This window comes from Sylvia atricapilla, chromosome 4 (assembly GCF_009819655.1).
Source record: "Sylvia atricapilla isolate bSylAtr1 chromosome 4, bSylAtr1.pri, whole genome shotgun sequence".
NCBI lineage: Eukaryota > Metazoa > Chordata > Aves > Passeriformes > Sylviidae > Sylvia > Sylvia atricapilla.
Window position 1 is genome coordinate 9,523,095 of NC_089143.1, and position 27,509 is coordinate 9,550,603.

Genomic DNA, 27,509 nt, shown 5'->3' on the forward strand with positions numbered 1-27,509 from the left:
AATAGGGTATCTTCAACAGTTTTTCTTCTAAAGTGGTATTTTGGCTTGGTTTTGGATTAGGGATTTATTTCTTTCAAAACAATCTTTTGTTTTCATTCCTTAGGAAATAGCACTAGAAGAAATCTTGTACCCATTCCTTTACTCTTAAAAGGGAATTGCAATATATAAATCCATGTATTAATTTCAAGTTTATTCTAAAGTGGTTTTTGTGGGGGTTTTTTCTGCCATGACTAGTCTTACTGACAAACTGATTGAAGTGTAATTCACCATTCCACCTTTGCAGCTCCTGGGTAGCAATGGTGAGTGATGGGGTGGCTGTTTCTAAACTATCTCGTTATTTCTGAATTTGGCAACCTCCCATCTCTAGAGATGCTGCAGGTAAATGATGCAGGTGCTTGAAAATGTTCTGCTTCAAAAGCCATTTTAGAAATAGCCGAATAAAGCACTAAAGCACATATCCTCAAAGATTTATTTTTTTACATAGTCTCTTTCATGTAGTGTATTAGACCTTTCAGACAATGTGTTTGCTTATTTATCTCTGTGCATGATAGTTATTGCTATTGACATCTGTTGTGTCATTAGGTAAAAACTGCTAATATTGTGATGTGATGTATATCATAATACAGATTTCCATCTAGAGGATATTTACTTCCACCTTGTTCCTAAATGGAGTCTTGTTTAATCAAATATGAAGATGAGTTCAGGGCAGAGGAAGATGTAGCATTTTCCCAAAACTCATGGATTTACTTTTTAAGGGCAAACAGAGTTATAGTGTGGTTTTTGTTGTATCACATGTAAAATATAAATATCTGGGATAATGTAGCTTAATTTCTCAAGCCATTCAAGATTATAATGAGAGCCTTCAAAATATTACATGTCTTTTATTCCTGGGAATCCCATATATCTCTGGGATCTAATTAGCTGTGAACCTAACAGCACAATCAGGACATGAGTACCTGAACAGTGGGAGGCATGTAGAGGAGAGATTTTACTTGTAGTCTCCCTTAGAAAAACACATCACAAAGCCATTCCTCATGTGAAGGAGAATGGAAGCTGCTTGGATATTTACCATTATTTTTCCAGGTTTGTAATGTAAGAATTAGGTCTTGAGTTTGGGATTTGTTTTGTTAAGATACATTGTACAGAAGGTTTGCACTGGGCTGTGAGATTTCTACAGGACTGGGAAAAAAGAAGATAAATCATAGGCACACCTTTGTTTCAAATCAAAACAAAATATTTTCATGGCCAGTAAAGTTCCAATATTGACAGTGGCTGTGTCTGCCACAGCTGTGTTGACCAGGAATTACTGTTGGGGTGGTGAGAACACAGATGCCAAATAATGATGCAGATGGGAGCTGTGTGGGTTGTGCTTTGCCCTTGGAACAATCACAGCCTTTGCCATAAGTGGTCAGGTTGTGTGGGCAGTTTAGGTGCACACCAGTGCCCACTGTCCTTGTGGAGAGGCAGCTTCCCTGGTTGCCAGTCAGGTGAGGTGACACTGGAGGCAGCCTTGCCTCTGGAATTGCAACTGTGGGACACCCCATGTGCTGCTGTGGCCTCTCAGGCATGGGATCCTAGGAAGTGCTGGCTATGTTTGAGAAAATATGAATATACCTATTTTTTAATTCAGTTTTTTGTTTGTTTGTTTGTTTTTTGGGTTTTTTTAAATGATGTTGTTTCTTCCATGGTGGTAGTTCCTGTTGCTTCACTAGGTCAAAGTGCCAGTGGCATCTTCAGTACTTTTCTCATGGAGCTGCACAGTCCAGTTTTTCTTGGCTGGAGTCTGTGTACAGCATCTTGCTGTGTACAACCATATAACAAACTGTGGTGGTTCAGTAGAACACACAGAAAGCCCCAGGCTGCTGATCTAAGCAAAATTTATTATTTTTTAAGAATCTTCACTTTCTTACAATTTAATGTTGCTTATTTTAGTAGCTTTAAATCACAATTTATTACTGTGCAACACAGTAAACTTTTCATAGGCCAGCAATACTCTACGTGTGATTGTTGAAGGAAGCCTCAGGAATGGACAGAATGGACAGAAATGATTAAATGGGAGAAGCAGCAGCTCATCACACTCATGTGCCACAAGCAAAAAGTTTCTGTGGCTGTTCTGCAGACCAATGGATTCTGTCAGCAAGCAGCTCTCAGCTCAGCACAGCCTGGGCTGATATTGCTGGCAGACCTCACTGTCAGCTCACCAGCATCTCTGCTAGTACAGTGCAGAGGTAATCACACCCTTCATACTCACCACTTGAGACCAACTATTTCACCTCCAAAGCAATCTATGCAGCCTCTGTCAGCTTCAGCTATAGAATGGCCTGTTGATTGTGAATTGCCTCTTGAATGTCTGTTCATTGTATTGCTACAAAATGAACTGACAGATATTTTTATATTTCTCTTTAATTATTTACATTACCTTGCCAGTTTAGGGCAGCTCAGGGAAATAGCTTGTTCTGGTTTGAAATGTTACAGTGCTTGCCATACCATAGCATAGATTTTTAATGGAAAAAAGTGCTGTTTGTATTTATGTGTATATAAAGAGATGCATATTTATTTATGTTATGTATTGCACATACATGTTTTGAAACCAGCATGATACAAACTTGGTGAGTTATTTGTCTGTTGTGGATTAGCTGAAAGGTGCATTTTTGGAGGAAGTTCATTTAAAAATCAATTAAAGGCAAACATTGAGTTGAATGACAGAGCAATACTTAGATACCTCTAGCCAGCCTATTTATTTATTTTTAGTTCTATTTCTAAATTTCACTTTAAAGAAATGAGTTTTCCTTGTCAAAATTTTCTGCATTTCATCCAAGAGAAAAGGGCTAATATTTACCTCTTAAGAGATGTAAAAGCATGAGATGTTCCATCCATCATAGTGCCATGTTGCGCAGTTATGCATTATTCCATATGTTTGGAGATGATGACTCCATGGTGCTTTGAGGAGACAGTGTGACAGTAAATGGCTCCTCAAATGTAGGAGGTTCAGCAGGGCTCAAGATTTCTGGACTCTGGATTCATGCTTATCTGAGTCTGCTTTGAAAAGTGGGAATTGATCAATAGTGATTTAACTTCATTGACTTTGGATCCCGTTGTAAACATAATTTCTGCAGAAATCAAATTACTTGTAATAATGTTGCTTCTAAAGAGACATGAAATTCTGACTTTAGTGAAGCTGGAAGGTTTTTCTCCATTGATTCGTAAGGTCAAGAGTTCACTTAAAGGTTGGGAGCTCTTCAGGGGTTTTTGTTTCTTTGTGCATTTTGATGGGATTTTTAAGATTTGGATATTCCTTTTCAAATTATGCACCACAGTACTAAATAAAGTACTACTGGTGGCATTAGAAGCACTTGTATCTGTCAGCCTGAAGAAGAGCCTACACTGGGAAAGCACAGCATTTAAGGTTAAGGTTAACAAGTGCAGAGCATTAGTTTTAAAGAAATGAATGCACATGTTCTTTTATGCTCTGTAAACTCCTGCAGGGCTTGTCTCTACTGACAGAGCGTATGTGTGTGTTTGTTGGGGTCATGTTTGTGTGTGAATAGTGAAATCTGCTTGAGTTACCCTAGCAGCTCAGTTACTCTGCAACATAGACCTGAATTTGTACATCCTTTATTAGTTTCTAGTGAAAAATATGCTTTTTCTTAAATGAGGAAGCACAGGTTTTATTTCACTACATTAAAACGAAGCCCAAACCAGCCTTAGCTCAAAGCAAAGTGCATATACCTATCCCTTTAGGATCTGAAGTCAAGTTATCTGTAAAACATCTAAAGTGAAAAGCTGTTCATGCTGAGAAGACTGGAGAAAAGAATGTGATTTTAATTTCTTCTTCAGAAGGGGGTGTTCGGAGAGAGTAGTGGTGTCCAGTTTATTTCTTGCTCAGATGACTGGATTTTAAAAAGTCTTGAACCAGCATGATGTTCCTGCAACATTTTCTTGCCTTGATAGAGTAGATTTGACCTCTGGCTGTAAGCCAGGGGGAACCACTGAGACAGAAGTATTAAGCTCAAAACAAGAGCTTAAGAGAGAGGGACTTTTTGTCATCCTACACATTGAAGTCTGCAGGTCTGGAAAAAATGAGACTGTAGTGGCTTGGAGAATGAGTAAGGGACTGCGAGAGCAGAAAAATTTGATATTGACCACCTTTAAAGAAGTAATTTATAATAAAAGTTATTTTATGGTATTTGTAAATACACTCCATATTTAATTCAAGGGGAGTTTAGTTTATAATCATCTGCCTGAAATAGCACTTATTAGTGATTTCTGAATTCTGTTGTGACGTGAATATTTCTGTGCTTATTTTTGTATTTCATGTGCATTTTCTGTGATTTAAGTAATACAAGATGAACTGCAACAGAAACTGGAAATATTGAGAAGACTTATTAATATGTTTTTGATAAGGCATTTTGATATTTTTTGTAGCCAAGAACTTCTATGTGACATCTGTATTTCTTTGAGAAAGTAGATGCACTGCAGTCTCTTCATGTCAATTAAATGAGAGTGCTTGTTCATTAATTGCATTAGTTCTTTTTATTCTCTTGTTACTCTATCTTTGATCAGTATTTTTATCTGAAATCAGTGTAATCTTTCTTGCTACATAGCAGGCAAATATACTGGAACATACTTCTTCCTCAGAAGAGAAAGTTAATACGTTATGATAATTGATCTTCCAAAGCATAAAATAATGATAGGGTTTTTAATTTCCTAACTATCGAAGAAAATGCAAGTGAAATTTCGAAGGTTATGTTGGCTGTATAATAAGTGGTTAATTATGTGACCTACATGCTGTGTCTCAGGCACAAACCTGCTCAGTGGTCTGTGATAAAAGGCCTTAGTAAGAATTGTAGTGATTTACATATGTCTGCAAGCAGATATAACCTTTAAAAAGAAAAAATATAAAAGGAAACAAAGGGAAACTGCTCAGAACCAAGCAGTCCTGTGAGTTTGGAAGTAAGAGAAGAAATAAGTAGCACAGATTTAAAGCATCAATGCAAACATACTCTTAATACAGATGTGTTTATAGTGGCTGCCAACAGCTGTGTTATATGAAAAGCAATCTATCTGTGGCCTTGTAATGTACATTAGTTTGTTGTTCTCTGTCACAACAGGTTGAAGAATTATAAAAGAAATGCCTCATAAAATCAGGCGTGCTCTATTAAATTAATAGCTGGTCTACAACTCTTCTAAGTGTAGTTAAGCAATTTGCAAGTTCCCATGCAAAAACAGTTGTGGTATGAAAACTCGTTAGCATTACAACCTATTCTTGGGTTGAAAAACAAGTGCACCTGTAATAACAAGGGATTTGTCCCATGAGAATCAGTAAAAAAAATATGTAAACAATACAAGAATAGAGAGATTTGATGGACAAGTAAAATACCTCTTACTAACCAATAGAGTAAGTGGCAAGAAAGCTATTAGCCAATTAAAGTTGCAGGTCTGTAAAAACTGTATAAAATGAGTTGTGAAAATAAAGATTTGGCTTTTCCCTGCATGAAGATAATGGAGTCTCAGCTGACTTATTACAATTCTCAAACTGATGGTCTAATTCATTTTCACCCAAGAGTGGGGTCTTTTCTATGCACACTTTTATGATCTATCTAGTTTCCAATACTATTTTGCCATCAGTCATGTGCACTTGATCTCTTGTCCTCTTTTTAGTAGGGGATTGTATTTGCTTTGTTTTTCATAATTATCATATTTATTTTCTTTAATGCTACATGCTTAGCACTGCATGAGGCAACAGCTAGAGTGTGCATTTGCTTATGGTTAGAACATTATCACAGTTCTGTGTCCCTGCCAAAGCTCCTTCCAGAGTTCCACTTGGAAAAGCTGCTGCAGAGCAGAACCCTGCCCTGTGGTGAAGGGTTTGCAATGCCAAAGAGCAGAAGTGTGATCTGTCCTTTGTTCATTTGTTCATTTCTTAAATCCTAAAGTTTCTCAGCTTTAGGCAATGTTTTTGATCAGAACTGCGCTGCAAGAGAGGTTTACAGCTCTGTACAGAGTACAGATGACGGTATTTATGAGTTTGGTTCTTAGATTACAGATTATTAACCCCGAAACCTTAATTGGATTTGCAACTATTTAAACATAGGTTCCCCAGAACTGTAAAACCAGCCAGAATACCTTTGCTTTCGTTTTTGTTCACCTGTCTTTTCATGGACTAGTGTGTGATAAGATGGATTTTTTTTTTCCTCTGTGTAATTTCTTTGCACAATGTCCTGTGTAGCCAGGCAGGAAATATGAATTCTCTAGTCAAGATAAAAATACAAGATTATTGACTTACTGTGGTTTAAGGGACATTTTTACATTCGCTTCTCTCAGCCACACAATATTTGTGGTAGTATCTTTGATCTTCCCAATCCCAAATAGCAATGTTTGCACAGTATACAATTCCTAAGTATCTTTCAACCTGCTGTATTTATCAATTTATTATGTTTTTCTTCAAACCTGTTTTTCTTTGCCAGCTCTTGAAAAGAGTCTGGGGAAAAGCAGACAGCCTGATCAGGCACAGAAAACCTTCTCTAAGAGAGAAAATAAGTTAGATAGACTACCATAAGACAAAAGTTGGCATTGGGATTACTTTGAAATTATGACAGGCCAGTAATTATTAATTGCCACTAATTATCTCCAAGCCTCAAGTAGAGATGCATAACAAACTAGCATTGGCAGGAATGATGGTTTTACTGAGCTCATAGACCCTTAATGAAGGAAAAAAAAAGCTACACTCTGTTTTTTAGCTTGGCTTGGTTTGCTTCTAGGTGTTAGTTCCAGAAGACAACAGAGTGCATCATCAAAGCTTTTTGGGGTCAAAGGAAATACTTTGTCTCTTGGCTTGTCAGTATCATTGGTGAGAGGCAGGGAACCATGATGCTGTGTTAATGTGTTTGTGAGTACCAAGCAATTCTGCTGTCACACCTAACTCAGCCAGCCATGGTCTAAAAATTAGGTCATATCTGACTGGAGACACTAGATGGTTTGTTTCTGCTGTGTTTTGCACTGTTTTGTTTTAAAGAGAAGTGAATCTCTAAGTCAAAATAAGGAACGAGGTAAAAAGCAACCAACAATAAAGCACAAGGTGGATTTCTTACAATCCAGCTGCTGGCAATATGCAGAGAAGACAGACATGCATGCTCAGACTCTCCCACTCCACAGGTGTGTGTTTATGTACTTTGTTATACTGACACTGAGTGGACCCTGGTAGGTGTCACACATTACTGGGTTGTCCTGTTTTCTAGTTCTGAAAATCTACGTGAAGGTCAACTGTGTCTGCTGAGCCACATCAGCACATGTATTCACTTCACCACAAAGTCCAAAGTTTTCAGTCTTCAGGTGTATTTTGAGTGGAAGAAAGTTACTTTTATATATATATACTGAGGTACATGCATTGCTTTGTGAGTAGAATGTTGAGTCTTTTTAGGGTTTATTGAGAGGTTTTTATTTGCAGTGAGTTTTTGGGAAATGGGTTTGTTTTCTGAAGCACTTTGTTCGGATTATGGTAAGGGCTTCTCGTGAAATGCACAAAAATTTGTCAGGTGCCAGAAGCCAAGGGCTTTCTCATGTCTACCTCACTTGGAAGTGCCAAGAGAAAATAGAAGTAGGGAAGGAAGCCAGGTCCTTCCCATGGAGGGCAATGTGTGGGGTAGAGAGGAGTGTTGCAATCAGCTCACTGTACTGTCTTGACAGTGGGCTGCATAAATACAGTGGATGCTACCACCAGAGAATTTCAAACCTTGAATAAAAAAAGGCCAGGAAAAAAACACCAAAAAAAGGCAAAGCAGTTCACCATCTTTACTAGTAAGAGATTTACCTACTGCCCTACTGTCAAGTTGAATAGATAGTCTTTCATCATTTTATGTCCCTTTTAAGATACACACTGCCCTACTGTCAAGTTGAATAGATAGTCTTTCATCATTTTATGTCCCTTTTAAGATACACTCTGTTCAGTGCAAGGACTGTATAGGTTGGATCTGAGCAGTCTGGTCTGGTGAAAGGTGTGCCTGCCCATAGCAGGAGGATTGGAACTAGACAATCTTTAAGGTCCCTTCCAACCCAAAGCATTCTGTGATTCTGTATTTATCCTTGTGTTCAGAAAGCAGCTAACAAATTGCAGATGTGATTGAGATGTGAAGAGCAACAAGGAAACAGTATGCTTATTATATATATGTAGTTCTCCCCGTCTCTTATGATTTAGAAAATATTTCTCTCTGCTAGTATTCTGCTATTCACTTTAATATTTAAATAAATACTTGTAGAAACTCCTTCTTCTGGTACAGTAAAAATCAGTATTTTTAAAGCTTGCAAAGATAAATATTTAATACTCCAGTGGGTATAGTAGCACTTTTAGCATGATTCATGAGCATCTAATGTGCCTGAAACAAATCTTAAGATGAGACCACCTTAATAATTGCTAAAAAATGTTTTTTTAAGTATCTTGTGTAGCCCTGAAGTGAAGAGCACTCCTGAGTATTGACCCCTCCTTTTCCTCCTCTTTCATCTTCTCCTTTTTGGCCCTTTAGAATGGAAAGTCAGCACTTTCGTGGGTTTCCAGCAGAGCTGGGTTCAGGAAGCAGCAATGTGGGAGAATTTTCATCATGATTCCCTTGTTTGTTAAAAAAAAAAATCCACAAAAAACCTGGAGGCGTGAAAGGCTTTAATTTTTTTTTTTACCTACACTCATTAATTAAAGGGTTTTATGCAATTGCAGAGTGTGTTTGCTGTCTGATACCTGAGATGAGATGCATCATTGGGGTGGGTGCCAGAGGTACAGGAAGTAGGCTCTTAGGCTGGTTTTCCTGCTTGGTGGAGTGAGCCTGGGTGAATGCATTGTGCAAACTCAAAGAAGTCTGAAGGAAGAGAGAAATTTTAAAGGAAGGGAAAAAACTCATTAATCTTTTTATCCACTGGTGAATTTTATTCTTCCCTTTGTTTGCCAAAGTTGACATATCATGCATATTGAAAATACCTTGGTGTTTTGGGGTGGGGAGTTTTTTGAGGGCAGTTGTTCCCAAATGGCACACCAGTGATGGTGAGCTCTGACTTCACAGCAGATTTTAGTAGGTGGCAAGTGAATATTCGCCTTTTGAGCTCTGAAGCTGATTTATTTGTTGCATCTTAAGAAGAAGGATTGGTAACTGCAGCATGGGCCTGCTGTTGCAGCTCCTGGGCTGTGTGGCAGTGTGCTGCTGGAGGCAGCAGGGCTCCCAGCAGTCACCAGGAGCTGCTTTCCTTCCTTCCAGCAGCTCCCAGGATCATTGTCTGCTTTCCCAAGGACCTGCAGGATGCTGCTGACAGCAGAGAAGGCTGTGTGGCACCAGGCAGCACTGCTCAACCATGAATGTTGGTCTGCTCTTGCTGAACCTTTGAGGACCATCTAAAGCATTTGTTGTGTCTGGCCAGGAGGTACAGCAGTCAGCCTGCTGTGCCCATGGCTGACAGTGCACTGTAGTTCAGAGTGTAACACCTGTAATGTTCTCTGGAAGAAGCCTTGGTCTTGTAGACAAACTCCTATTGACTTTGTGTGAGATCTGTATTTCTCCCACCATAATGCCTGAGAGCAAATGAGCAGGTTTTGTTGGTTTTTCAGAATTAACATTTTTTATTCTCTACCTTTGTAGATGTAGGGTAGAGATGGTGTCATTCAATTTCTTCCATTTTGTTTTGTTTGCAGAAAGTACCATATGTGCAAAATAATGTTGCCTTGGCTTGTTCTGCCAGCTGAGTAATCTTCCTGCTAAAAAAAATTATTTTTAAATCCTTTAAAATAAAACCTTTATTTTAAAGGTTATTTTGAGTTTCTTCTCAAAAAAGCCAACTTTCCTCTTATGATAGCTTACCTTCTTCTTAGCTCTGAATTTGTTATTGTTTGCTACCATAGGTAAACTCACTATTGAAGTGATTGCTGTAATCCACAAAAAAGTGTAATTTTCTGGTTAAAAGCCAGACAGTGGATATCTCACAAGAGACATAATTCAGTTGTGTTTTCTTTCTTTTCAGTTAGAGCTCCAGATTCTAGCTAAAATTTCAATTCTACAATTCTACAAAATTTCAATCTATAATTAGTTGTGCTTTTTCCTTTATTGTTTTTATATTTGTGTGCGTCCTAATATTTACTGCTCTCTTGCTTCCTCCTTTATGTTAACAAAATTATTTTATTGGAAGACATTAGTGTTACCTCCACAGACACCTTTTACACCAAGTCATGCATTCTCTTTTGTTCTTTGAGTGTTTTCACTTTGCCATTCATGCCAATTTTCATGCCTAGTCACTAACTGGTTCTTGAACTTCCCAAACTGCCACAACAAATTATATTTTCATTTACTTATCTTTGAGCATAAGCCCATCTACAGGGTCTTATTTTTTTTTCCATTCCAGATGGAGACCATTAACCCTAACTGCCTAGTTGCTGTTGTATGACAGCTGTTTTTGGTTTATTTTTAGTGCTTCGCTGTGCGATCTCTGGGCTGGGTAGAAATGGCAGAAGAAGATCTGGCTCCTGGAAAGAGCAGTGTTGCTGTGAACAATTGCATCAGACAGCTCTCTTACTGTAAAAATGACATCAGAGACACTGTTGGCATATGGGGAGAGGTAAGAACAGTGTGAATTCTCCTCTTGGAACGTCCCTCTTGCTTCATAAAACATCTCCAAGAAACAATTCTGTAGACAACTACATCCATGTTCTGTGTTTGTGATTTCACTACTTTAGCCTGGCACTGCTAAATACATAAAAGGGTTCAGGGAAAATGTTGCCTTTTTTGTTCCAAACTGCTCAGGACAGCAGATGCCACAAAGAGGTCACTTTTGTGTTTCATCTGTGCTAGTACACACCTGTGCAATGGCATTGTTGGAGACTCAAAGGCCAAACCATTGAAATTCAGTGTAAGTCTTCCTCTTGACCATGGGTCTGAAAGTGAGGATTTATAACAGCATTTTCAAAGCATTTTCAAAGGTTTCACAATGACAAAGGGCTTTAAGGAAACCCACACTGGCAGGGTTGTAGTTCTGAAATGTATGAGAAGATTGGAACTGATGGACAGATGGTTTATCTTACGATGATTATTTTAGCAGTGTTTCAGAAAGAAATTAATTATATGTCATCAGTCTGTCTGTTGGCTCCTCTCCAATAACTCTTGAGTCTCTGCACCAGTGTCATCCAATTTTGAAGGATGAAAGATGCCCACACACTGAGGGGAAAAGAACTCAGATTTCCTCTTTCTTGGTTTACTGAAGGGTCAGTGTGCCTTCGTAGACTGAGCCATGGTTGCTCTGTGCTTCTTTCTGAGTTGGCAGCAAGGAGAGGATAACACTGTGGGAACTTGGGGAAAACTGAAGGGAGCCTTGGGTTTTGTGATGAGGAAAACAGGTGTGCTGGGGACAGGTGAGGAAGTGGAAGATGTTGAGGGTCACTAAGTGAAACAAGAAGGGAAAAGGTGGGACATACAGAAGGCGCAGGAGACAAAGCTTCAGTAAAAAGTCTTTGTTATTTGACTGTTCATGGAACAGCTTAAACTTCTGCCAAATCTTATTTTCTACCTCTCTCCTGACATATTTTCCAAAGGGCTGCGCTAATGTGGATTGGCCACACAAGATTTGAACACAAAAGTGAATGTTGCAACTTTTCCTTGTGCAATCTAAGAAAAATGGGATTGCCAAACAAAAAAGAAATCCAAAGAAAGACTTGTCTATATTTCAGGAAAAAATTCAGGAAAAATAGCATTCAGTCTCCCAAGTTATTGTTCCAGTCTATGGCTTGAGTCCACCATCCTGACTATGACCACAGCAATGCCAAGATGCTACAGGGGAACAACTGGGAGAAAGTGCCTTTAAAAGTTGAAATTATGTTTAAAGGAACACATTTATAGTGTTCTATCTATTTAAAATAATTTCAGAAGAATTTTTATATGTAAGAAAAATATATTGTACTTATAAATGAACAAAATAATAATGTTTTCCTTTCTTTCTTTCCTAGACCTGGAAACGGTTTTATTTAGATAATATATCTAGACAAACAATTAGATAGGTATCAGTTTTAGATTTTGGGCTTACTGCTTGCCCTAGGAGAGAAAAAAACCCAAATATCTGTATATGTGTGTAATCTTAGTCATTTTTCAACACTTTGATCAACTTGAAATATATTGATTACTTTGAACTCTGATTATATAAGAGTTAATGTGCACATAGTTTTGTATTTCTCTCTGTCAGTCCCCTTGTTCTTTCTTGGAAACTCTAGCAGATTTTCAAGCCAAGCTGGTGAAAATGTTGGTCCTCTTGAATAGATGTTTAAATTAAGAGTGGAATCCTTAAAAAAAAAAAAATCAGCCTGACAAAACAATAGAGAAACTGTGCTTCAATAGATGGCTCCTGAAGTAAATCATCTTCCTGATTTTAAGAGTTCATTACCTCCAACCACATTTTCCTGCCTGCAATGTAAGGCTCTGAGAGTGATTAGAAGAGGCATGTTTTAGAGAGGAACCTGAAAAAATTGTACTCCATCACTGATGTATCAGATGGAGCAATTATAGCAGGAATCTATTACGAAGCTAAATGACTGCATGTAGGAGTTTTAAGATTGCCTAAAGATTTACTTGAGCTAGAATGTAATGAAAGTGAAATTGGGGTTAGGACTAGCCCCAGGTTTTCATGATTTAAAAATCTGCAAAACAAACCACAAAACCTCCCATGCCCCAGGTGGAATCCTGACCCTGCAGAAGCTTTGTTAGTGGCTTTAATGTGGGATTTCATGCTGTTTGCATGAAATTACCTGTAAATTTTGAACTTCTACTGTTCTGTAAAATCTATAAAGAAAAGCTCTGTTCATCTGTTTGTGTTGCTCTTTGGCCATGAATTACATTTCTGTGCATTAAAATATCACATGAAAAAGATGTCTTCTTGCCATTGACCTATATGTACTGCAGCCTGTAACATTTCCAGAAGAATGTTGGAATTTTTCTGGAAAAAGGCTGTGGGATTGAGCCTCTCTTTCCTTTATTCACTTTCCTTCCATGGCTCTTCCTCATCTCAAACCATCAGGTCTCTGCAGCTCTTCAGCAGTCTGAGACATTAAAGCCTATGTTCAAGCTCCTAGCCTGTCTAAATTCTTTTTGACCTATGCAATGCTTTCATCTCTAAAATAGCTTTTGTATAATAAGGCAACAAAATTTAGCAAAATTTATTGCTTCTGGCTGCAGACGAGTGATTCCCCTGAGCATTACAAGGATAATTTCCTGTGACTTATGTTGCTTATCTGCCCATTCTCCAATTTTTTTCCAGCTAATTTGGATTCCATTTTGTTACTCTAATGCCAGTGTATTTTGCATGAATAACATATTTTTCCTTCTTGTAATGATTTCCTTCTGGAACAAATATATAAGTATAAAATGGATCCAAAAAGCAATCTTTGTGACCCTTGGTTGCATTCTTCACACAATTTGTTTGCTACTTCTGACCTCCAAGCGAATTTCTCCCTTTTTTTCTTTGTGATGTTTCTTTTTCTGTCTGCCACTACCATCTCAGTGCTGCTGGTTTGCCCCACTTTTTGCATGGCTATCACAGACGTGTCTGTTTCTGCTTCCCTGGGAGCAGCCTATATATCCAGCCTTACATCTCAGCCACAAATGTGCTTTTTCCATCAGGCAAAATATGCTTGTGTTGGCTTTGTTCATACCAGGTGTCACTTACCTCTCGCACATCCCTCTTGGTACTTGCACTGCCAGCTGTGTCACAGCTTCCCTTGGAATCCCTGTTAGGAGACCTTGGGTTGGGAGAGGAGATGGGCAGCGCCTGCCCCTTGCTGCCTTGCCTACAAACAGTGGCAGAAAGTCCTCACAGAGTGACATAAATGTATTTCTTATACAGACACAGAATTAGAGCTCATAACGACCTGAGCCACTGTAACCAAGCAGGAAGAGGGTTTCTGTGTCACTGAGGTGAAGAAATTGTCAGTTTTGAAACATTAGTCAGCAGGGATTCAGACCCTTTCCATTCTTTCTGTTCTTGTATAGATTCTGGCAAAAAAGGCAGAAAACAAATTACTCTATATTTAGCTGATAGTTCCCACCTTCTGATCAGCAGGAGCTTGTCTTACTGCTCAGCAATAGGTCCAGGATCATTTCAGTGGGATCTCATGGTCTGAAGAGTATGTGTACAGCCTCCAAGAAGAGGGATATTACATGTGATAGAAGAGGCGGCAGACCTATTACAAAGGCTGTCAAGAGAAGGAAGATAAGCATTTGTGAGTTGTCATCAAAAGGAAAACCATCTTTAAATTTGTTTCCTGTAAGAGAAAAAAGCATTATCCTTGTTCTTACATGCCAAAAGAATTGGGGAGAAGTCCTGGCTCCAAGATTCTGCAGTCACTAGCAGAATTCACATTCAGGTCGTTTTCCCCTTTAATCTTTCTTCAAAGAGTCAATCTTTAGACACATACAAATTGCTGTCTGTTCCTGTTATCCATTGGTTAAAGTTTATGCAAACAAAACACTTTGAAGGAAGGAACTCTGCCTCAAAAGTACAGGTTTTGATATAAGGTTTTACTATGAGGACAGACCATGGCTTCTCGAATATTTGGAAGAATTTACTGAAAAGCAGATAAACACAACTTGTTGAATAGCTCAGTAGTTTGGGTCTGAATGAGATGTATTTAAAAGACATCAAAGGTTTTTGTCATTGGGATTGTTTAAAAATATAGCAGCAAGATAGCATCTTAGATGTTTTTCACACCAGAAGTACATGAAGTTTTTTTCATTTGCTCTTGGAACAACCCAAAACTTTGAGTAAAGATGAAGCTAGTCTGAACAGCTCAGACAGAACACCTTGAGCCCAGCCAGTTTGAGAGGGTGATGTACTGTGTAATTGTACTTTATCTGGAACTGCAGGGCAAAGACATGTACCTCATACTGGAAAATGACATGCTGAACCTGATTGACCCCATGGACCGCACAGTTCTGCACTCGCAGCCCATCGTGAGCATCAGAGTCTGGGGCGTGGGCCGTGACAATGGTCGGTGAGTGTTCCCTCTTGTCTGTCTTGACTTGGTGCTGTTAGGGTCTGCTGATACATAGTACACATTATTCTGTCCCAGGGACTATGAGGAGGTGGGTAAATTCTTCTTTTTGTTGCTGGTGTTACTTTTTAAACTCTCTGCTTTTGGTAGTGTATCACTTATATGCTGTTTTGTTAAATCTGCATTGAACAAGCCTTTCAGATTAACTCAGGCGCATAAAACTGCAAGTGTAACATTGATTTGTTTCAGATATATGTAGTAGTTTGGGATATAAAAGCACGTTTTCACATATGTCTCATAGTGTGTTTCTCCTGTCTGTGTTCCTGCTGGTTCAAGTTAAATGTACTACCAATGCTCTGACTGTATGTGTGGGTTTCTGCTTCTTGAGATATTTAATGTGATGGAGAAAAAAGTTGGATTGAAGGAAAAGTATTGGGTTTAAGTCATTACTATTACTTCGAGTTCTTGACGTAAGAAAACCCCCAAGGGTGTTGCAGGAAACTGAGGTTTGTCCCTGAAATGTGCTGCCTGTGAGCTGAAGAGTTGCTCCTTGTGGTAGGGAGCAACCAGGAGTGTGTGCTAAAGGCCTTCCTGCCCTGGAAGCAGTTTTCCTTAGGTGTCCTTCCTCACTGATCTTTTGGTAGCATTCTTGTTTGTCATGTAACATTGCTGTGGAAACAGAGTTGTGAAAGTGACTTATTTGGAGCAGGACAGTGAGCTGTCTCCCGGTCTGACTGGGCATTTTTGATGTAGTGAAAAACTTGCCGTTCACATCGAGAGTCCAGGATCTTAGGACAGTACCCATCCTGACACAAGGATAGTGAGGATTGAGAAACACTAGCAAGCTTCTGCTTTTTGTGTCCACGTTTGATAATGTTAGATAAGTCCTGCATGACCAATACTGGCTGTGATGGAGTACTCACATCACTGCACAAGGGAAGGGTTGCTGAGCTCGTTTGTCTGGACTTCTGAAAGGCCCTTGATACAGTTTCCCATTACATTCTTCTTTCTAAATTGGAGAGAGATGGATTTGATGAGTGCGCTGTTAGATGGATATGAAAGTGGTTGGATGGTTGCATCCAGAGGGTAGTGGTCAGTGGCTCAGAATCCCAATGGACATCAGTGATAACTGGTTCCTCTCAGGGATCTGTGTTGGGGCCAGTGTTACTTAATATCTTCATTAAGGACATAGATGAAGGGATCAAACACAACCTCAGCAAATTTGCTGATGACACCAAGCTGAGTGGTGCAGTTGATACCCCTGAAGGGTGAGATGCCATCCAAAGGGACCTGGACAGACTCAAGAAGTGGGGAGATGGAAATCTCATGAGGTGTAACAAAACCAAGGGTAGGGTGCTGCATCTGAGCTGGGACAACCCCCAGTATCAACACAGGTTGGAGATGAACAGATCCAGAGCAGCCCTGCCAAGAAGGATTTGGGGGTGCTGTGAGAGGCTGGACATGACCCAGCCATGGGCACTCCCAGCCCAGAGCCAAACGTGTCCTGAGCTGCATCCAGAGCACCGTGGGCAGCAGGGCCAGGGAGGGGATTCTGCCCCTCTGCCCTGTGAGACCCACCTGCAGGGCTGCTTCAGCTCTGGGGGCCCAGCACAGGAAGGACAGGGACCTGTTGGACAAGGCCCACCAAGCTGATGAGAGGGATGGAACACCTCTCAGGCTGAGAGAACTGGGATTGTTCAGTCTGGAAAAGGCTTCAGAGTGACCCAACTGTGACCTTTCAATACCAGAAGTACCTTTCAGTACTTACAGGAAAGATGGGGGGAGATAATTTGCAAGAGAATGTAGTGACAGGTCAAGGGAGAATGGTTTCAAACTGAAAAAAAAGTAGGTTTAGATTACATCTCAGGAAGAAATTCTTTACTATGAGGGTGGTGAGGCACTGGAACAGGCTGCCCAGAGAAGCTGTGGATGCACCATCCCTGGGAGGGTTCAAGGCCAGATTGGATGGAGCTCCAAGCAACCTGGTCTGATGAAAGGTGTCCCTGCCTAAAGCAGGGGAGTTGGAACTAGATGATCTTTGAGGTCCCTTCCAACCCAAGCCATTCTATGACTGTCAAGATATTTGCAATAGTGGGGGTCTGGGTTTTTTTATCTCCAACTTTTGATAGGAGATGTAATTTCAAATATGAAAAATCTTTCCTGGTAAAAGATTTTATGAGACTTGTTTTATCTGCCTCGAGGTTTCTGATTGCCAATGGCTAAATTTCTAAAAGGAAAGGTGATTAATTTTTTAGGTGACTAAAGGTTTCTAATTTTTTTACTTTTATAAATGACTGATAGTAGGCTGGGCATGGGTTAACTGTTTTTCACTTCCATGGGTACAGATTTTTAAGAGATATAAAAGGGACAAATTCAGTTTGAAATGCTGGGAAGTAAAAAGGTTTTAATGAATAAACCATTAGAGTTCTTTGTTTGCACTAGAAAATGGGTGCATTACACATTTCCCTTCAAGTCAGTTTTTGTAGTACCTTGCTTCGGTCAGAAAATAAATAGAGCGTTTTAAGGAGCACTTAAATGTAACACAGCTTTACAGAGTAAAGGGTGCCAGCTTTGATTTTCATTAATTTTTTTAAAGCATTTACAGTTCTTTTCCCAAATACTTGCATTTCTTTGTGAAATAAAATCATTCCATTATGTTCTTTATAAAGTAAGATAATGAATGATATTTCTTCAGGCTGGGTACCCGCTTTTCCTAAAGACAGAACTGGTCATGGATGTTTTTAGGAGACATTTAAGAGAAATGTACCTTTTGCAATCATGTGGCACCAATAACATTGTGTGCTTTTGGTGAGATGTATCTGGGGGTGGGAGACAATAGCAGACTCTTCTAGATAAATAGGGCAGGATTTGTTGGGAAAGGTTGTGTGTGCACAGGTCACTCTGTCTGCTCTGACCTGCTGTGGCGCACCACATCATCTACCAAAAGCTACATGCAAGGCAGAAAATCTCTGATCCCACTCCTGCCCTTTTTCGTGCCATGTCTGGGGGCCAAAGATGAATCACAGTTCTTCCAAGACTTTTGCAGAAACTTATGTCTCTATTAAGAAAAAAAAATGTTTAGATATGGAATATGTGGGAGAAGTGCATGTCCAGTTTTAAAAATACATGCAACAAAATCCCTCAAACCCAGTTCTTCCTTTTGATAATAAGAAGTAGCCACTTTCTCAACTGTTTTCCTGAAAGGAAGTCTTATACATGATGCTGACAATATGGAGAAACTGGCAGAGAAAATAAACTAATTTTTTCTCATGTTTCTACTGTCAGTAGTGGGAGTAGGCTTTTCTCTGTTCAAAGTGAACATTTCATGTTTCTAGCGAGCATGACATTTCTTGACCAGCTGCTGTAAGGAACAGCAAGAAATTGTTTATTAAATTTTAATATATATTGTGTTCAAGTATTAAACACAAAGTCAAAACCTGCTTTAATATTTCATTTGCTAGGACATTAATGTTCTTAGCCACTTTTATTGGAATTTGGGTTTTTCCATCATAAGGAATTCAATTTCAGAACTTTCCTATTCGTAGCTATTTTTAAGAACCCTTTGCTCCCAGGGATAAGGGAGGCCTCTGTTCCTTGAGATGAAAATGACTTCTAGAAATAGAAGGAGACTTTCGTTTTATATTAGAAGAGGCATCTTTAAATGGTACCTTAAAATAAGCAAACATAACCCATATGTAGTATTAAGAAAGTTGCTAATAGGGAGGACTTCACAGAAGCAGGTTTCTTAGGCAGCTGTGAAAATTAAGACCTACAAGAGAACTATTTTATGTTGTTAGTAGAGAAATTCTGTAGAAGCTCTAAGAGACACTTTTCTCCTAAAGAACTAATGAAAGATTATTTTTAAATAGTGAAATTGATTAAAAATCACAAGTTTTGTCTCTTCATGTTGTTTGTAGGAAAGTAAACACTTGAGAAGAGGAGGAGTGTTTTAGAAGTTTCATTTTGGTTCTCATTTTTTTCTTTTACTGTGTGTCAATAAATTTGTCTTTGTAACTTTTAAGTTTAGATTTGCTTTTGCTTCTCTCTCAATCTTATCTTGCTGGTTTTTTTGTGGTGGTGGCAAACCCATCATCAGGGAAAGTTGCTTTTGCAAAAATGGCCTTAGTATTTCTCACCTCAGTAGCAATAGGTGATTTTACCAAGATGTAAAGGACTGTGTGCTAATGTATACATGGAAAGAGCTGCAGTGCAGTTTCCAGCTCAGCAATGTGGTTTTCTCAGCTTGTGTTCTCTGCACAAGATAAAGTAGAATAAACTTTCTCTTCTGCATTAGCAACACGGTCAAGAAAAGCAGAAAATAAAATAAATTAAAACTGAAATGGCATTTTCACCTGCTCTTCTGAAAAGATAACACCTCTCAAAGAATGTGTAATTTCAGCTGAGCTCTTCAATCTCTGAAACACCATTAATCAATATTGCCTATTCCCTTCGGTCCCTGTAACCTTGGGATAAGGACAAAACATACTGTAAGGAATCACTTAAATAGGGCATAGGTGAAGGATTACACTGGAGAAAAAGGATTTTACTGGCTTTTCTGACCTCTCTTCTTAGCTGGGTTTTTACAGTTATCTTTTGCTTTTTCTTATTCCCTAAGCCAGCTGCATTTGAAGATCCCTTTCTGTATGTTTTGGTAGCATTTTCCCTTCTCACTAAGAAATAGCTTAGGTAGTTATTTATGCTAATCTTCCCATTTATATCCATAAATTCTGGCATTATTGTTTGGAGGTGCAGTGTATTCTAGGAGGGAGTAATGAAACAATGCAGCTGTAAAAGGAGTAATCCAGTCAGGCTTACAGAATTAATGGGTTTTAAAGCAAATATGGTCAAGTGAGTGCAAAAAGCTGCATGTGTGCATTCATACTTTGTTTCATTGAACTGGTTTATTTTAGCTTTGGGATTTAATGTGAAAGACACAGTAGGCTAAAGATGCATTGAAATAGGCTGGTATTAACTTGAAATATTATATAATTTAAATAACTTGAAATATTATATAATTTAAAACACCTGTAGTTTTGCACCAATGGTTTTCTGTTGCTGCTGGCTTCAATTGGGGCAGCATCCTCTATCCTTTCTGAGTAATCTCACTAATGAGATGAAAAATTAATACATAGAAACACAGAATCAATTAGGTTGTAAAAGATCTCTGAGGTCATTGAGTCCAACCTTAGAGCAACCTCCACCCTGTGAACTAGACCATGACACCAAGTGCCACGTCTTCTTGGACACCTCCAGGGATGGTGACCCTACCACCTCCCTGGGCAGTCTATTCCAAAGTCTAGTCACTCTTTCTGGAAAGATATGCCTCTTGATCTCCATCCTGTACCTTTTAAAATAGCACTCGAAATTATTCAACTGTAAAAGTTTCAGTAAAGACAAATGATATATCTAGATGTGGACTCCAAATAAGCACTGTGATATAGTCAGGCTGTCACAGTAAGGTGGCATATTGACTGAGTCCCTGGCTTAAAGCCTTTAGATGGATTTGTGCTAGAAAATCTGCGCACATTCCCTGTTATTTTAGCTATTAAACTCAAACACTTTAGGATACAGCTAGAGGAATCCATAAATTTAAGTGGCTATCACAGAGGTCCCTCGAGAACAGCTAAGATGTCTGTGAAAGTGTCTGTGGCTTGGGAGAGCTGCTGACTGCCAGCTCGGGGTGAAAACCTTATGAGTTCTTCTATTCTTTTTACTGCAAGTCAATCAAGCAGATGCTGTGTCCAGTCTGATTTCTGTAACTGCTGCTTCAGCTCCATGGCAAAACAGTTATGCAAAAAGCAGCTGCTGTCCACTCTGTAGCTGCCAACAGAGAGCATCCATCTTACTCCCAGACTCTCTACAACCCGCCTAGATTTCAACACCTAGAAGCTTTGATCTTACCTCAGCCAAAGATGGTTTAAACTTACCGTGTTTACTTTGTGTGGTCATCACTTGGGAGCATACACCTTCTGTTGATTCCTCTCCAAAGAGACTGTGCAAACAAAAAATAGCAAACAAAAACAAAATCTTCCTTCCCAAACCAGTTGGAGTCAATGGAAGGTCCCTGCCTTTCATTCACCTTCTTTATCTTCAGCAGTGCTGAAGTTGCTCTTAATTACACATCTCTCAGAGGCTATATCAGCATAGGGACTGCATATAGAGGGAGCCACCTATGGAATAAATGGTTGTCAAGTAATTAAATAACACTTTTCTTAAAAACAGAACAAAAAAAAACTCAATAGCAACATTTTTGTATTCTTTTGTTCTCATCACAAGACCTTTTCTAGTCTAAGGTCTCTGTAGCAGATGGGAGAAAGGCAAATTAGTCCACTAGTTATTTCACTTTGTTAGTCTAATGTATATTGAAGCTGTTCAGTTAGTATTAAGGTGAACATATAAAAAACCACAGAAAGCATAGGCCATTAAAGAAAAGAGCAATGTTTTATGAAAAATTGTGCCAAGAATACTTGCTGGCTAGAAGTCCATAAAGCTCTCTGCGACTTTGTTTGTAGTATATTTGTATGAGCAGTAAAAGACTTTTCTCTTTGTGTAGTGGTTCACTTGAAAATGTCAACCTTTTGTAAGACATGCAATTACTTGGCTTATTGTTTTCTATTGTAAGCAAAACTTTGAGTTTTGTAAGTAAAAACTGTTACTAGGCAAACAATTTCAGAAAAAATAATGGAGACAAACAAAATACTTTGTGCAGCAGAAAGTATTTAATTCTATTATCTCACTGTTAGGCTAGTTAATAAAATATAAGGCAGTCACAACTTTCTAATTTAGCAAATTAAAAAAGCAAAAGTACAGACAGAAAGTGACCTGTGTAGCCTTTCTTTCTGTCCAAACATCTTATGCCAGTATTGTACTGGTGGGTTAGAGAGAGAACAGGATGTTTCTAGATACACCTTTACTGTGTAAATATTTGTATCCACCTACATAAAAACACTTCTGATGTTTGTATGAGTGTTTTCCTGGTATCAGGAGGATTTGTGACATGTCTGTGCCTTTGCAGACCACTGAATGCCTTCTGGCATTTGCTCTATGCAATAGTAAAACAAGGTACAGGCTTTGACCTGTCTCTCTCTATGCACAGTCACAAACTCGACTACCTGCACTTATATAATAATTTGAAATGTGCCTCTAAAGTATAAGAGGATTCTCTTGCTAGTAATTTAGCACTTCAGTTATTTAAGTGTCACATCTACCTCTGGATGGTTTTTCACATTTGCTGCTAGATGATTGCAATTCAAATATTGTATACGCAGTGCATTTTTATGTAAATCGTAGCATATACTGTCTTATCCATTCCATGTATTTAGAAAGCATTTTCACTTCAGGATCTTAATTCTGAGAATAGTGTGTTGGCTTCTTTCCTAACGCTGGCTCCACCAGGGAAAAGGGCCTTTGTTTATCAGGGATATTCAGCACAGTTTGGCCTCTGGCAATGGAGGTAGATTGCCTGCTGAAGCCTCTTTGATATGTGCAGATTGACTAGCAGAAATTTAAACACTAATTTGAGCAAATGAAAAGTTTTTTGTCAACAGATAATTCAAGTGTCTTAAACGTTTAGGGATTTATTTACTGACTGACTTGGGTTTGTATTTAGAAATTGTTACATTAGCATCTGTATTTTTTTAAATAAATTTGTGCCTAGTGACATTGAAAAAATAGTGTGCATTATACCTCTTCTGATGGCAGTCATCTTCACACAAATGCTAGTCATCTTAATCCTGTAAAAATTATTTCAATTTCTAATCTGAATTAATGCATTAAATGTAGAACTCAATTATCTCTTTCAGTATTTCATTGTTTGAAGTTCCTCTCTTCCCACCTTGATTAATTTCAAAGTTGGCTGCATGTAGACTTGTGCCCCCTGAGTTGTGCCAAATTCCCGTTATAATTGATGGGAAGTTTTTTATTACCTTCACCACAAGTTGAGTTAGTCCATAACTTACAGAGGTGGACCTCAAAGACCTGATTACTGGTCAGCAAAATCAATGTAGTACCTCTGGGAGCATCAGGATGTTACTTCTTTAGCAGGCCTAAGGTTCTCATACAAGCACAAAATAGCAGGAGGAAAAGTAAGGAGCCTACTATGGTTCTTAAAAGAGTATGAAAGAATTAAAGGTCTGCAATGTGGCTGTCTTCAATATTTGATGTAGTATTCTCCTGATCCTATGTTTCACATCAGTAAAGTGAATTTTTCCACTTGAGATCCTGTGAAAGTCAGCTGTGTTCTGGGGTACCTCGTACTGACACAGCAGTGTTTGTCATGATGCTGTATTTGCCAACAGGATGCAGAAAGAGGTAGTGTAGATTGCAGAATTATTTTTTAGTAGCTCAGATGGCAAGGGCCCTCCTGGGTCCCCTTGTGCAGACAATATCAGAGCAGTGAAGGTCCTCCTTTGGCAAGTTATCACAAGTGTAGTTCAGTTTGCTAAGGGTGTATTGAAATGCATTTGCTTTGCAGTTGTGTTTCATCAGTCTTCCTTCATAAACTAAGAAGTTTATTTTCTGCCTGTTCCTTTTTGGCAGTGTCTGAAGAACCTAAAGAAACATCATATATGTATCTCCAACAACGTAGATACGTGTTTAAGATTGATAGTACCCACCCCCACAAAAAAATAAATTACTGAGAAAGATTCAATTTTTTTTTCTTTTCTCTTTGGAGGATACTTGTGTGTATTTATTTAGAGAAATAGCTTTTCATCTCTGCTTTTACTCAAGCACCATCAGGAATATAATGAGATGAATTAGACAAAGCAAACTGAGCAATTGTTCTTGCCCTCTGTTTATTTATGAAGTACATACATGGCTTCAAGGGCCTTCATGTAAAAAAAGACAAAGCTCTTCTGGAGTATTGCCAACTCAGGAATTCACAAATGCCATATTCATTTTGTCACTTTGGAGCCTTTAGGATGCAAGGTAGTATTTAAAATTTTCTTCATCCATCCATGGCTTTTGGAAACCCATTTTGTGATTTGCATGGAGATCCACATATACCTTCCTGAATCCAGGATTTAAACATTCTGAAATGCTTCCTCTTTTGCCTCTCACTTTCTTTTCTCTTTTCTCTTCTTGAAAATAATAGGAAATTTCAGATAAATTAGAAGATTGGCACTGCTGTTACTGCATGATAATTTGTGATGGAAGTAGATGATCACGATGAGGGGAGGTTTGAAGCTTCTAGGTTGTTAAAGACTAAAGAATATTGTAGTGCTCTGAGGTTTGCAGGAAGGACTAATTTTTTGTTTCCTGGAAGTGTCAAAATGTTTTGTGTCAGGGATAGGATGGATGCTTCAGAACAGCAAAAGGCAGGGCTAGTTTGACGGGCATTTGTTTCTCTTCTGTGGGCAGAGGTGGAGCTTTTGAATGCTGCAGTAGAATGAGCTGGGATGCAAACCTGCTTAAGCTTTTACCTCAAGTGTAGGACTGCAAGGGTACAGTTGTGAGCCAGCAGTGTGAGGGCAGCTGCTAGGACCGACTAAAATACACTCTTGGCCTCACAGTATGAATATGTTGCTATAATAAAATTTTCCTTTTGCTCAAACTTAAACAAACTGCAACCTGAATCGAAGTCCCATACTCAAACTCATTTTCTTTATCCCTCAAAATTTTGTGTGTGTAAAACCCTCGGATCCAGTCCTTGCCACATGCTCAGGGTGAGTATGAGGAGAGATCCATCCAGACACTGGAGGTGGTTTTGTTTCTTCAGCCCATCTATAGCTCTGCTAATATTACATGGGCAGTGTGTGAAGAGATACTTGGTATTCACTGTGAGATGCAGATTCTGGCCGTGCAATGGGAATATTTTATCAGTTTAGGGAGAACATGATCCCACCCGTGTCTAGAGGATGAGCTAATTTCATTATCTCAGGTGCCCTGCTGTTTAGTGGCAGTTTAACCTGAGAATTGGGCACGTCATTGCTACCAAGTGCATGGAGATGTGCCCAGATTCTTTGCAGTGTTAATGCCCATTCCCTCATTATGAGCTTGGCTGAACCTCATCCCCAGTGAGGAACACAGCAGCTTGGCAAATAGACCCCGGTGTGGACCCATGAGAGGGCAGCACAGCATAGCTGGGAGAGCCTAGAACACAGGTGTTATTTGTACACCAGGCACGCCCCAAAACACCCCTTCTACCTTGATTTGGCACTTTTGGCAATGCAAGAGTTGGATTTTGTCAGCTCTTCATGAGCTAAGAGCTCCCCTGGGCTGTTTTCACCTTGCCAGGGCTGGCTGCTTGTGATGGTTTTTTCAGTGTAAATTTGACCCATTACTTGCTGTAAACTTACTTCTTTTGCAGCCTGCAGTGCAAAGATCCTTCCTGCCAAGGAATTTGGCTGTAAGTTCACAGTGCCTGGCTGGCAGTGGGAAATGGGACTCACTGTAGTGTTTGCCCTGGAAATTTTTTCACTGTGTTTTCAGTAGCAGTTGTTGCTAGGGAAAGCTTGTCAGCCAAACTTGGCATCCAGTGGAGTGATCTGGGACTTCCAGGACTGGTCTCAAAGCTTATTGATGATTATTCTTTACAATACAATTCATGAAAGAAGACTTCTGTGTGAGGTTTGCCTTTTGTTTTCAGAATAAAGGTATTTGGCCAAGTAAACTGGAAGCAATCAGACACCCGATACCACCACCATTACCCTGAAGCCTGTGCCTAAAATTTCGAATTCATGTTTGAATTCACTTTTTTTTTTGGTGTGATTGAGACTTGGTAAAGCTAAGTTTTGCCATGACAACACAGTTGTAGTTATTAAGCAAATTGTGCACAAATGGGAAGAGATTTGGCTCAGATTGTTTTTGATTTTCAGAAACTGCCTGCAGGTCAAGCCCTGGGAGATTTTGCTATATCTGGTGGCAGAGGTAAATCTGTTGCCCTTTTCATGCATAGCAACTAGAAGTAACAAACTTGGAGGAACAGAGGATGTGGGGCAAGGGAAGACAAAATGCTGAAACCAGGGCAAGTTATTCCTTGAAACACGTTTGTATCTACCAGTATTGTTACTGACAGGTGCACAAGCAGTAAGTGTGGCATCTAACAAAACATCAAATTTTGTTAGAATTTAACCCCAGTTCACTTTTTGAAAAGCCAACTAATTAATAACTTGAAAACTGAGATTTAGTTTTAGTTATACTTTTTTTACAGATTTATAAAGTTTTGCTGAATTTCTTTTTCTCTCTTTGAAGGTGGATGAGAGAAGAGCAGTTCTCTCTTACAAACTGATTCAGCATATTAAAATGGAAAAATCTGGCTTCTCTCCGTAGAAGCCTTCTAAGTAAAAGTCTGGCATTGTCCTCATGAGTGCTGTTGTTTGCCAACTGGAAGGCTAACACACGCTCTTGTATTCTACTTACCAAGACTAAAGGAGGACAACAGCAATGAAAAGGGTTATTGTAATAGTTTATAGTTATCAAATTAATTGTGTCTTCATTTTCAAATGTGAAGAAGTTACATTGAATGCTTATTGGAACCTGGATTATAAATTTAATGCATTTCTATTTTACCACACTAACGAGTTTCAGGTGCCACTTTGTTTGTCCACAAAATTATCTTTACTTTCCCCAGAAGTGAATTCCACACTTGTGTCAAGATTTTCGAGAAGTTACTTGGACAATGCAAAAATTATTACATTTCTTTGAATTCTTAGCACTGAACATTCAGCACATCCAAGGAGCAGCTGGAGCTGCTCTATCTTAGGCAGATTTGTTTATTAAATTCCCTTCTGTTACATCCTGGAAATCAGTGGAAAGCTTTTGGGATGGCACAGGTTGTTGTTTGAGCATAACTGGTCCTGCCAAACCTTGTTGTTGATAAGCTGGAGGAAAGGAAGGAAGGAATTCCACTAGACTCTCAGGGTATATTTAGGGGGTGAAAAAAACATCCTGCTCCTTATGCATCTGTGTGGCTGAAAGAAGCGACTGCCAGAAAATTGTCCTTAACTGCTTTTCAGCCTCTCAGCTCTGCTGGTGGAAATATCCACGATCATGTTCCTTGGTCTACTTTCACTCAGGTTGGGCTCAGGTGATTTAAAGAGACTTGTTGTTGGACATTTTCACGTGGGCTCATTTTCCTTGGAGACAGCAGGTGTGATCCCATAGACATCTCTGCTGGCACATTTAAAAGAGAAATTCTCTTGGGTGGAGAAGAGTGGCTTGCAGGGTGCTGACCAATGTCCTTACAAACTTGGGGTTGTTCCTCGGTCAGAGTTTGCCTCCCTCTAGTCTTCCCTCTGCATTGAGGAGTGATGTGCAATGTTGCAGGTAGCTGTGAAAGCTGAATAACCTGGAATGGGGCTTAAGCCCTGATCCATTTTAAGTGCAGTCCCTGCGAGAAGCAATTCTTTGTTGCTGATTGAGCACATTTGATGGCGAGTTTTGATAAAAACTAGAGCTCCAGGAAGCTTTAGTGGAAGCAACACCTCTAAATTGGATTTACTATTACTGCATGTACCAGTTCTGGAAAATCAAATTATATGGTGTGTTTGTTTTTACAGCTCAAGGA

General features: G+C 39.1%; 1 protein-coding gene across 8 annotated transcripts in view; it reads left to right on the forward strand.

The window, feature by feature from the left end:
* The window catches only part of APBB2 (amyloid beta precursor protein binding family B member 2), a 110,601-nt gene that overhangs the window by 56,186 nt on the left and 26,906 nt on the right, over nt 1–27,509 (forward strand). For all 8 annotated transcript variants that reach the window (XM_066317079.1, XM_066317084.1, XM_066317081.1 and 5 more), the window contains 2 exons: nt 10,441–10,587; nt 14,874–15,001. In XM_066317079.1, the coding sequence (XP_066173176.1) occupies nt 10,441–10,587; nt 14,874–15,001 (275 nt within the window). The remainder of the gene's footprint in view (nt 1–10,440; nt 10,588–14,873; nt 15,002–27,509) is intronic.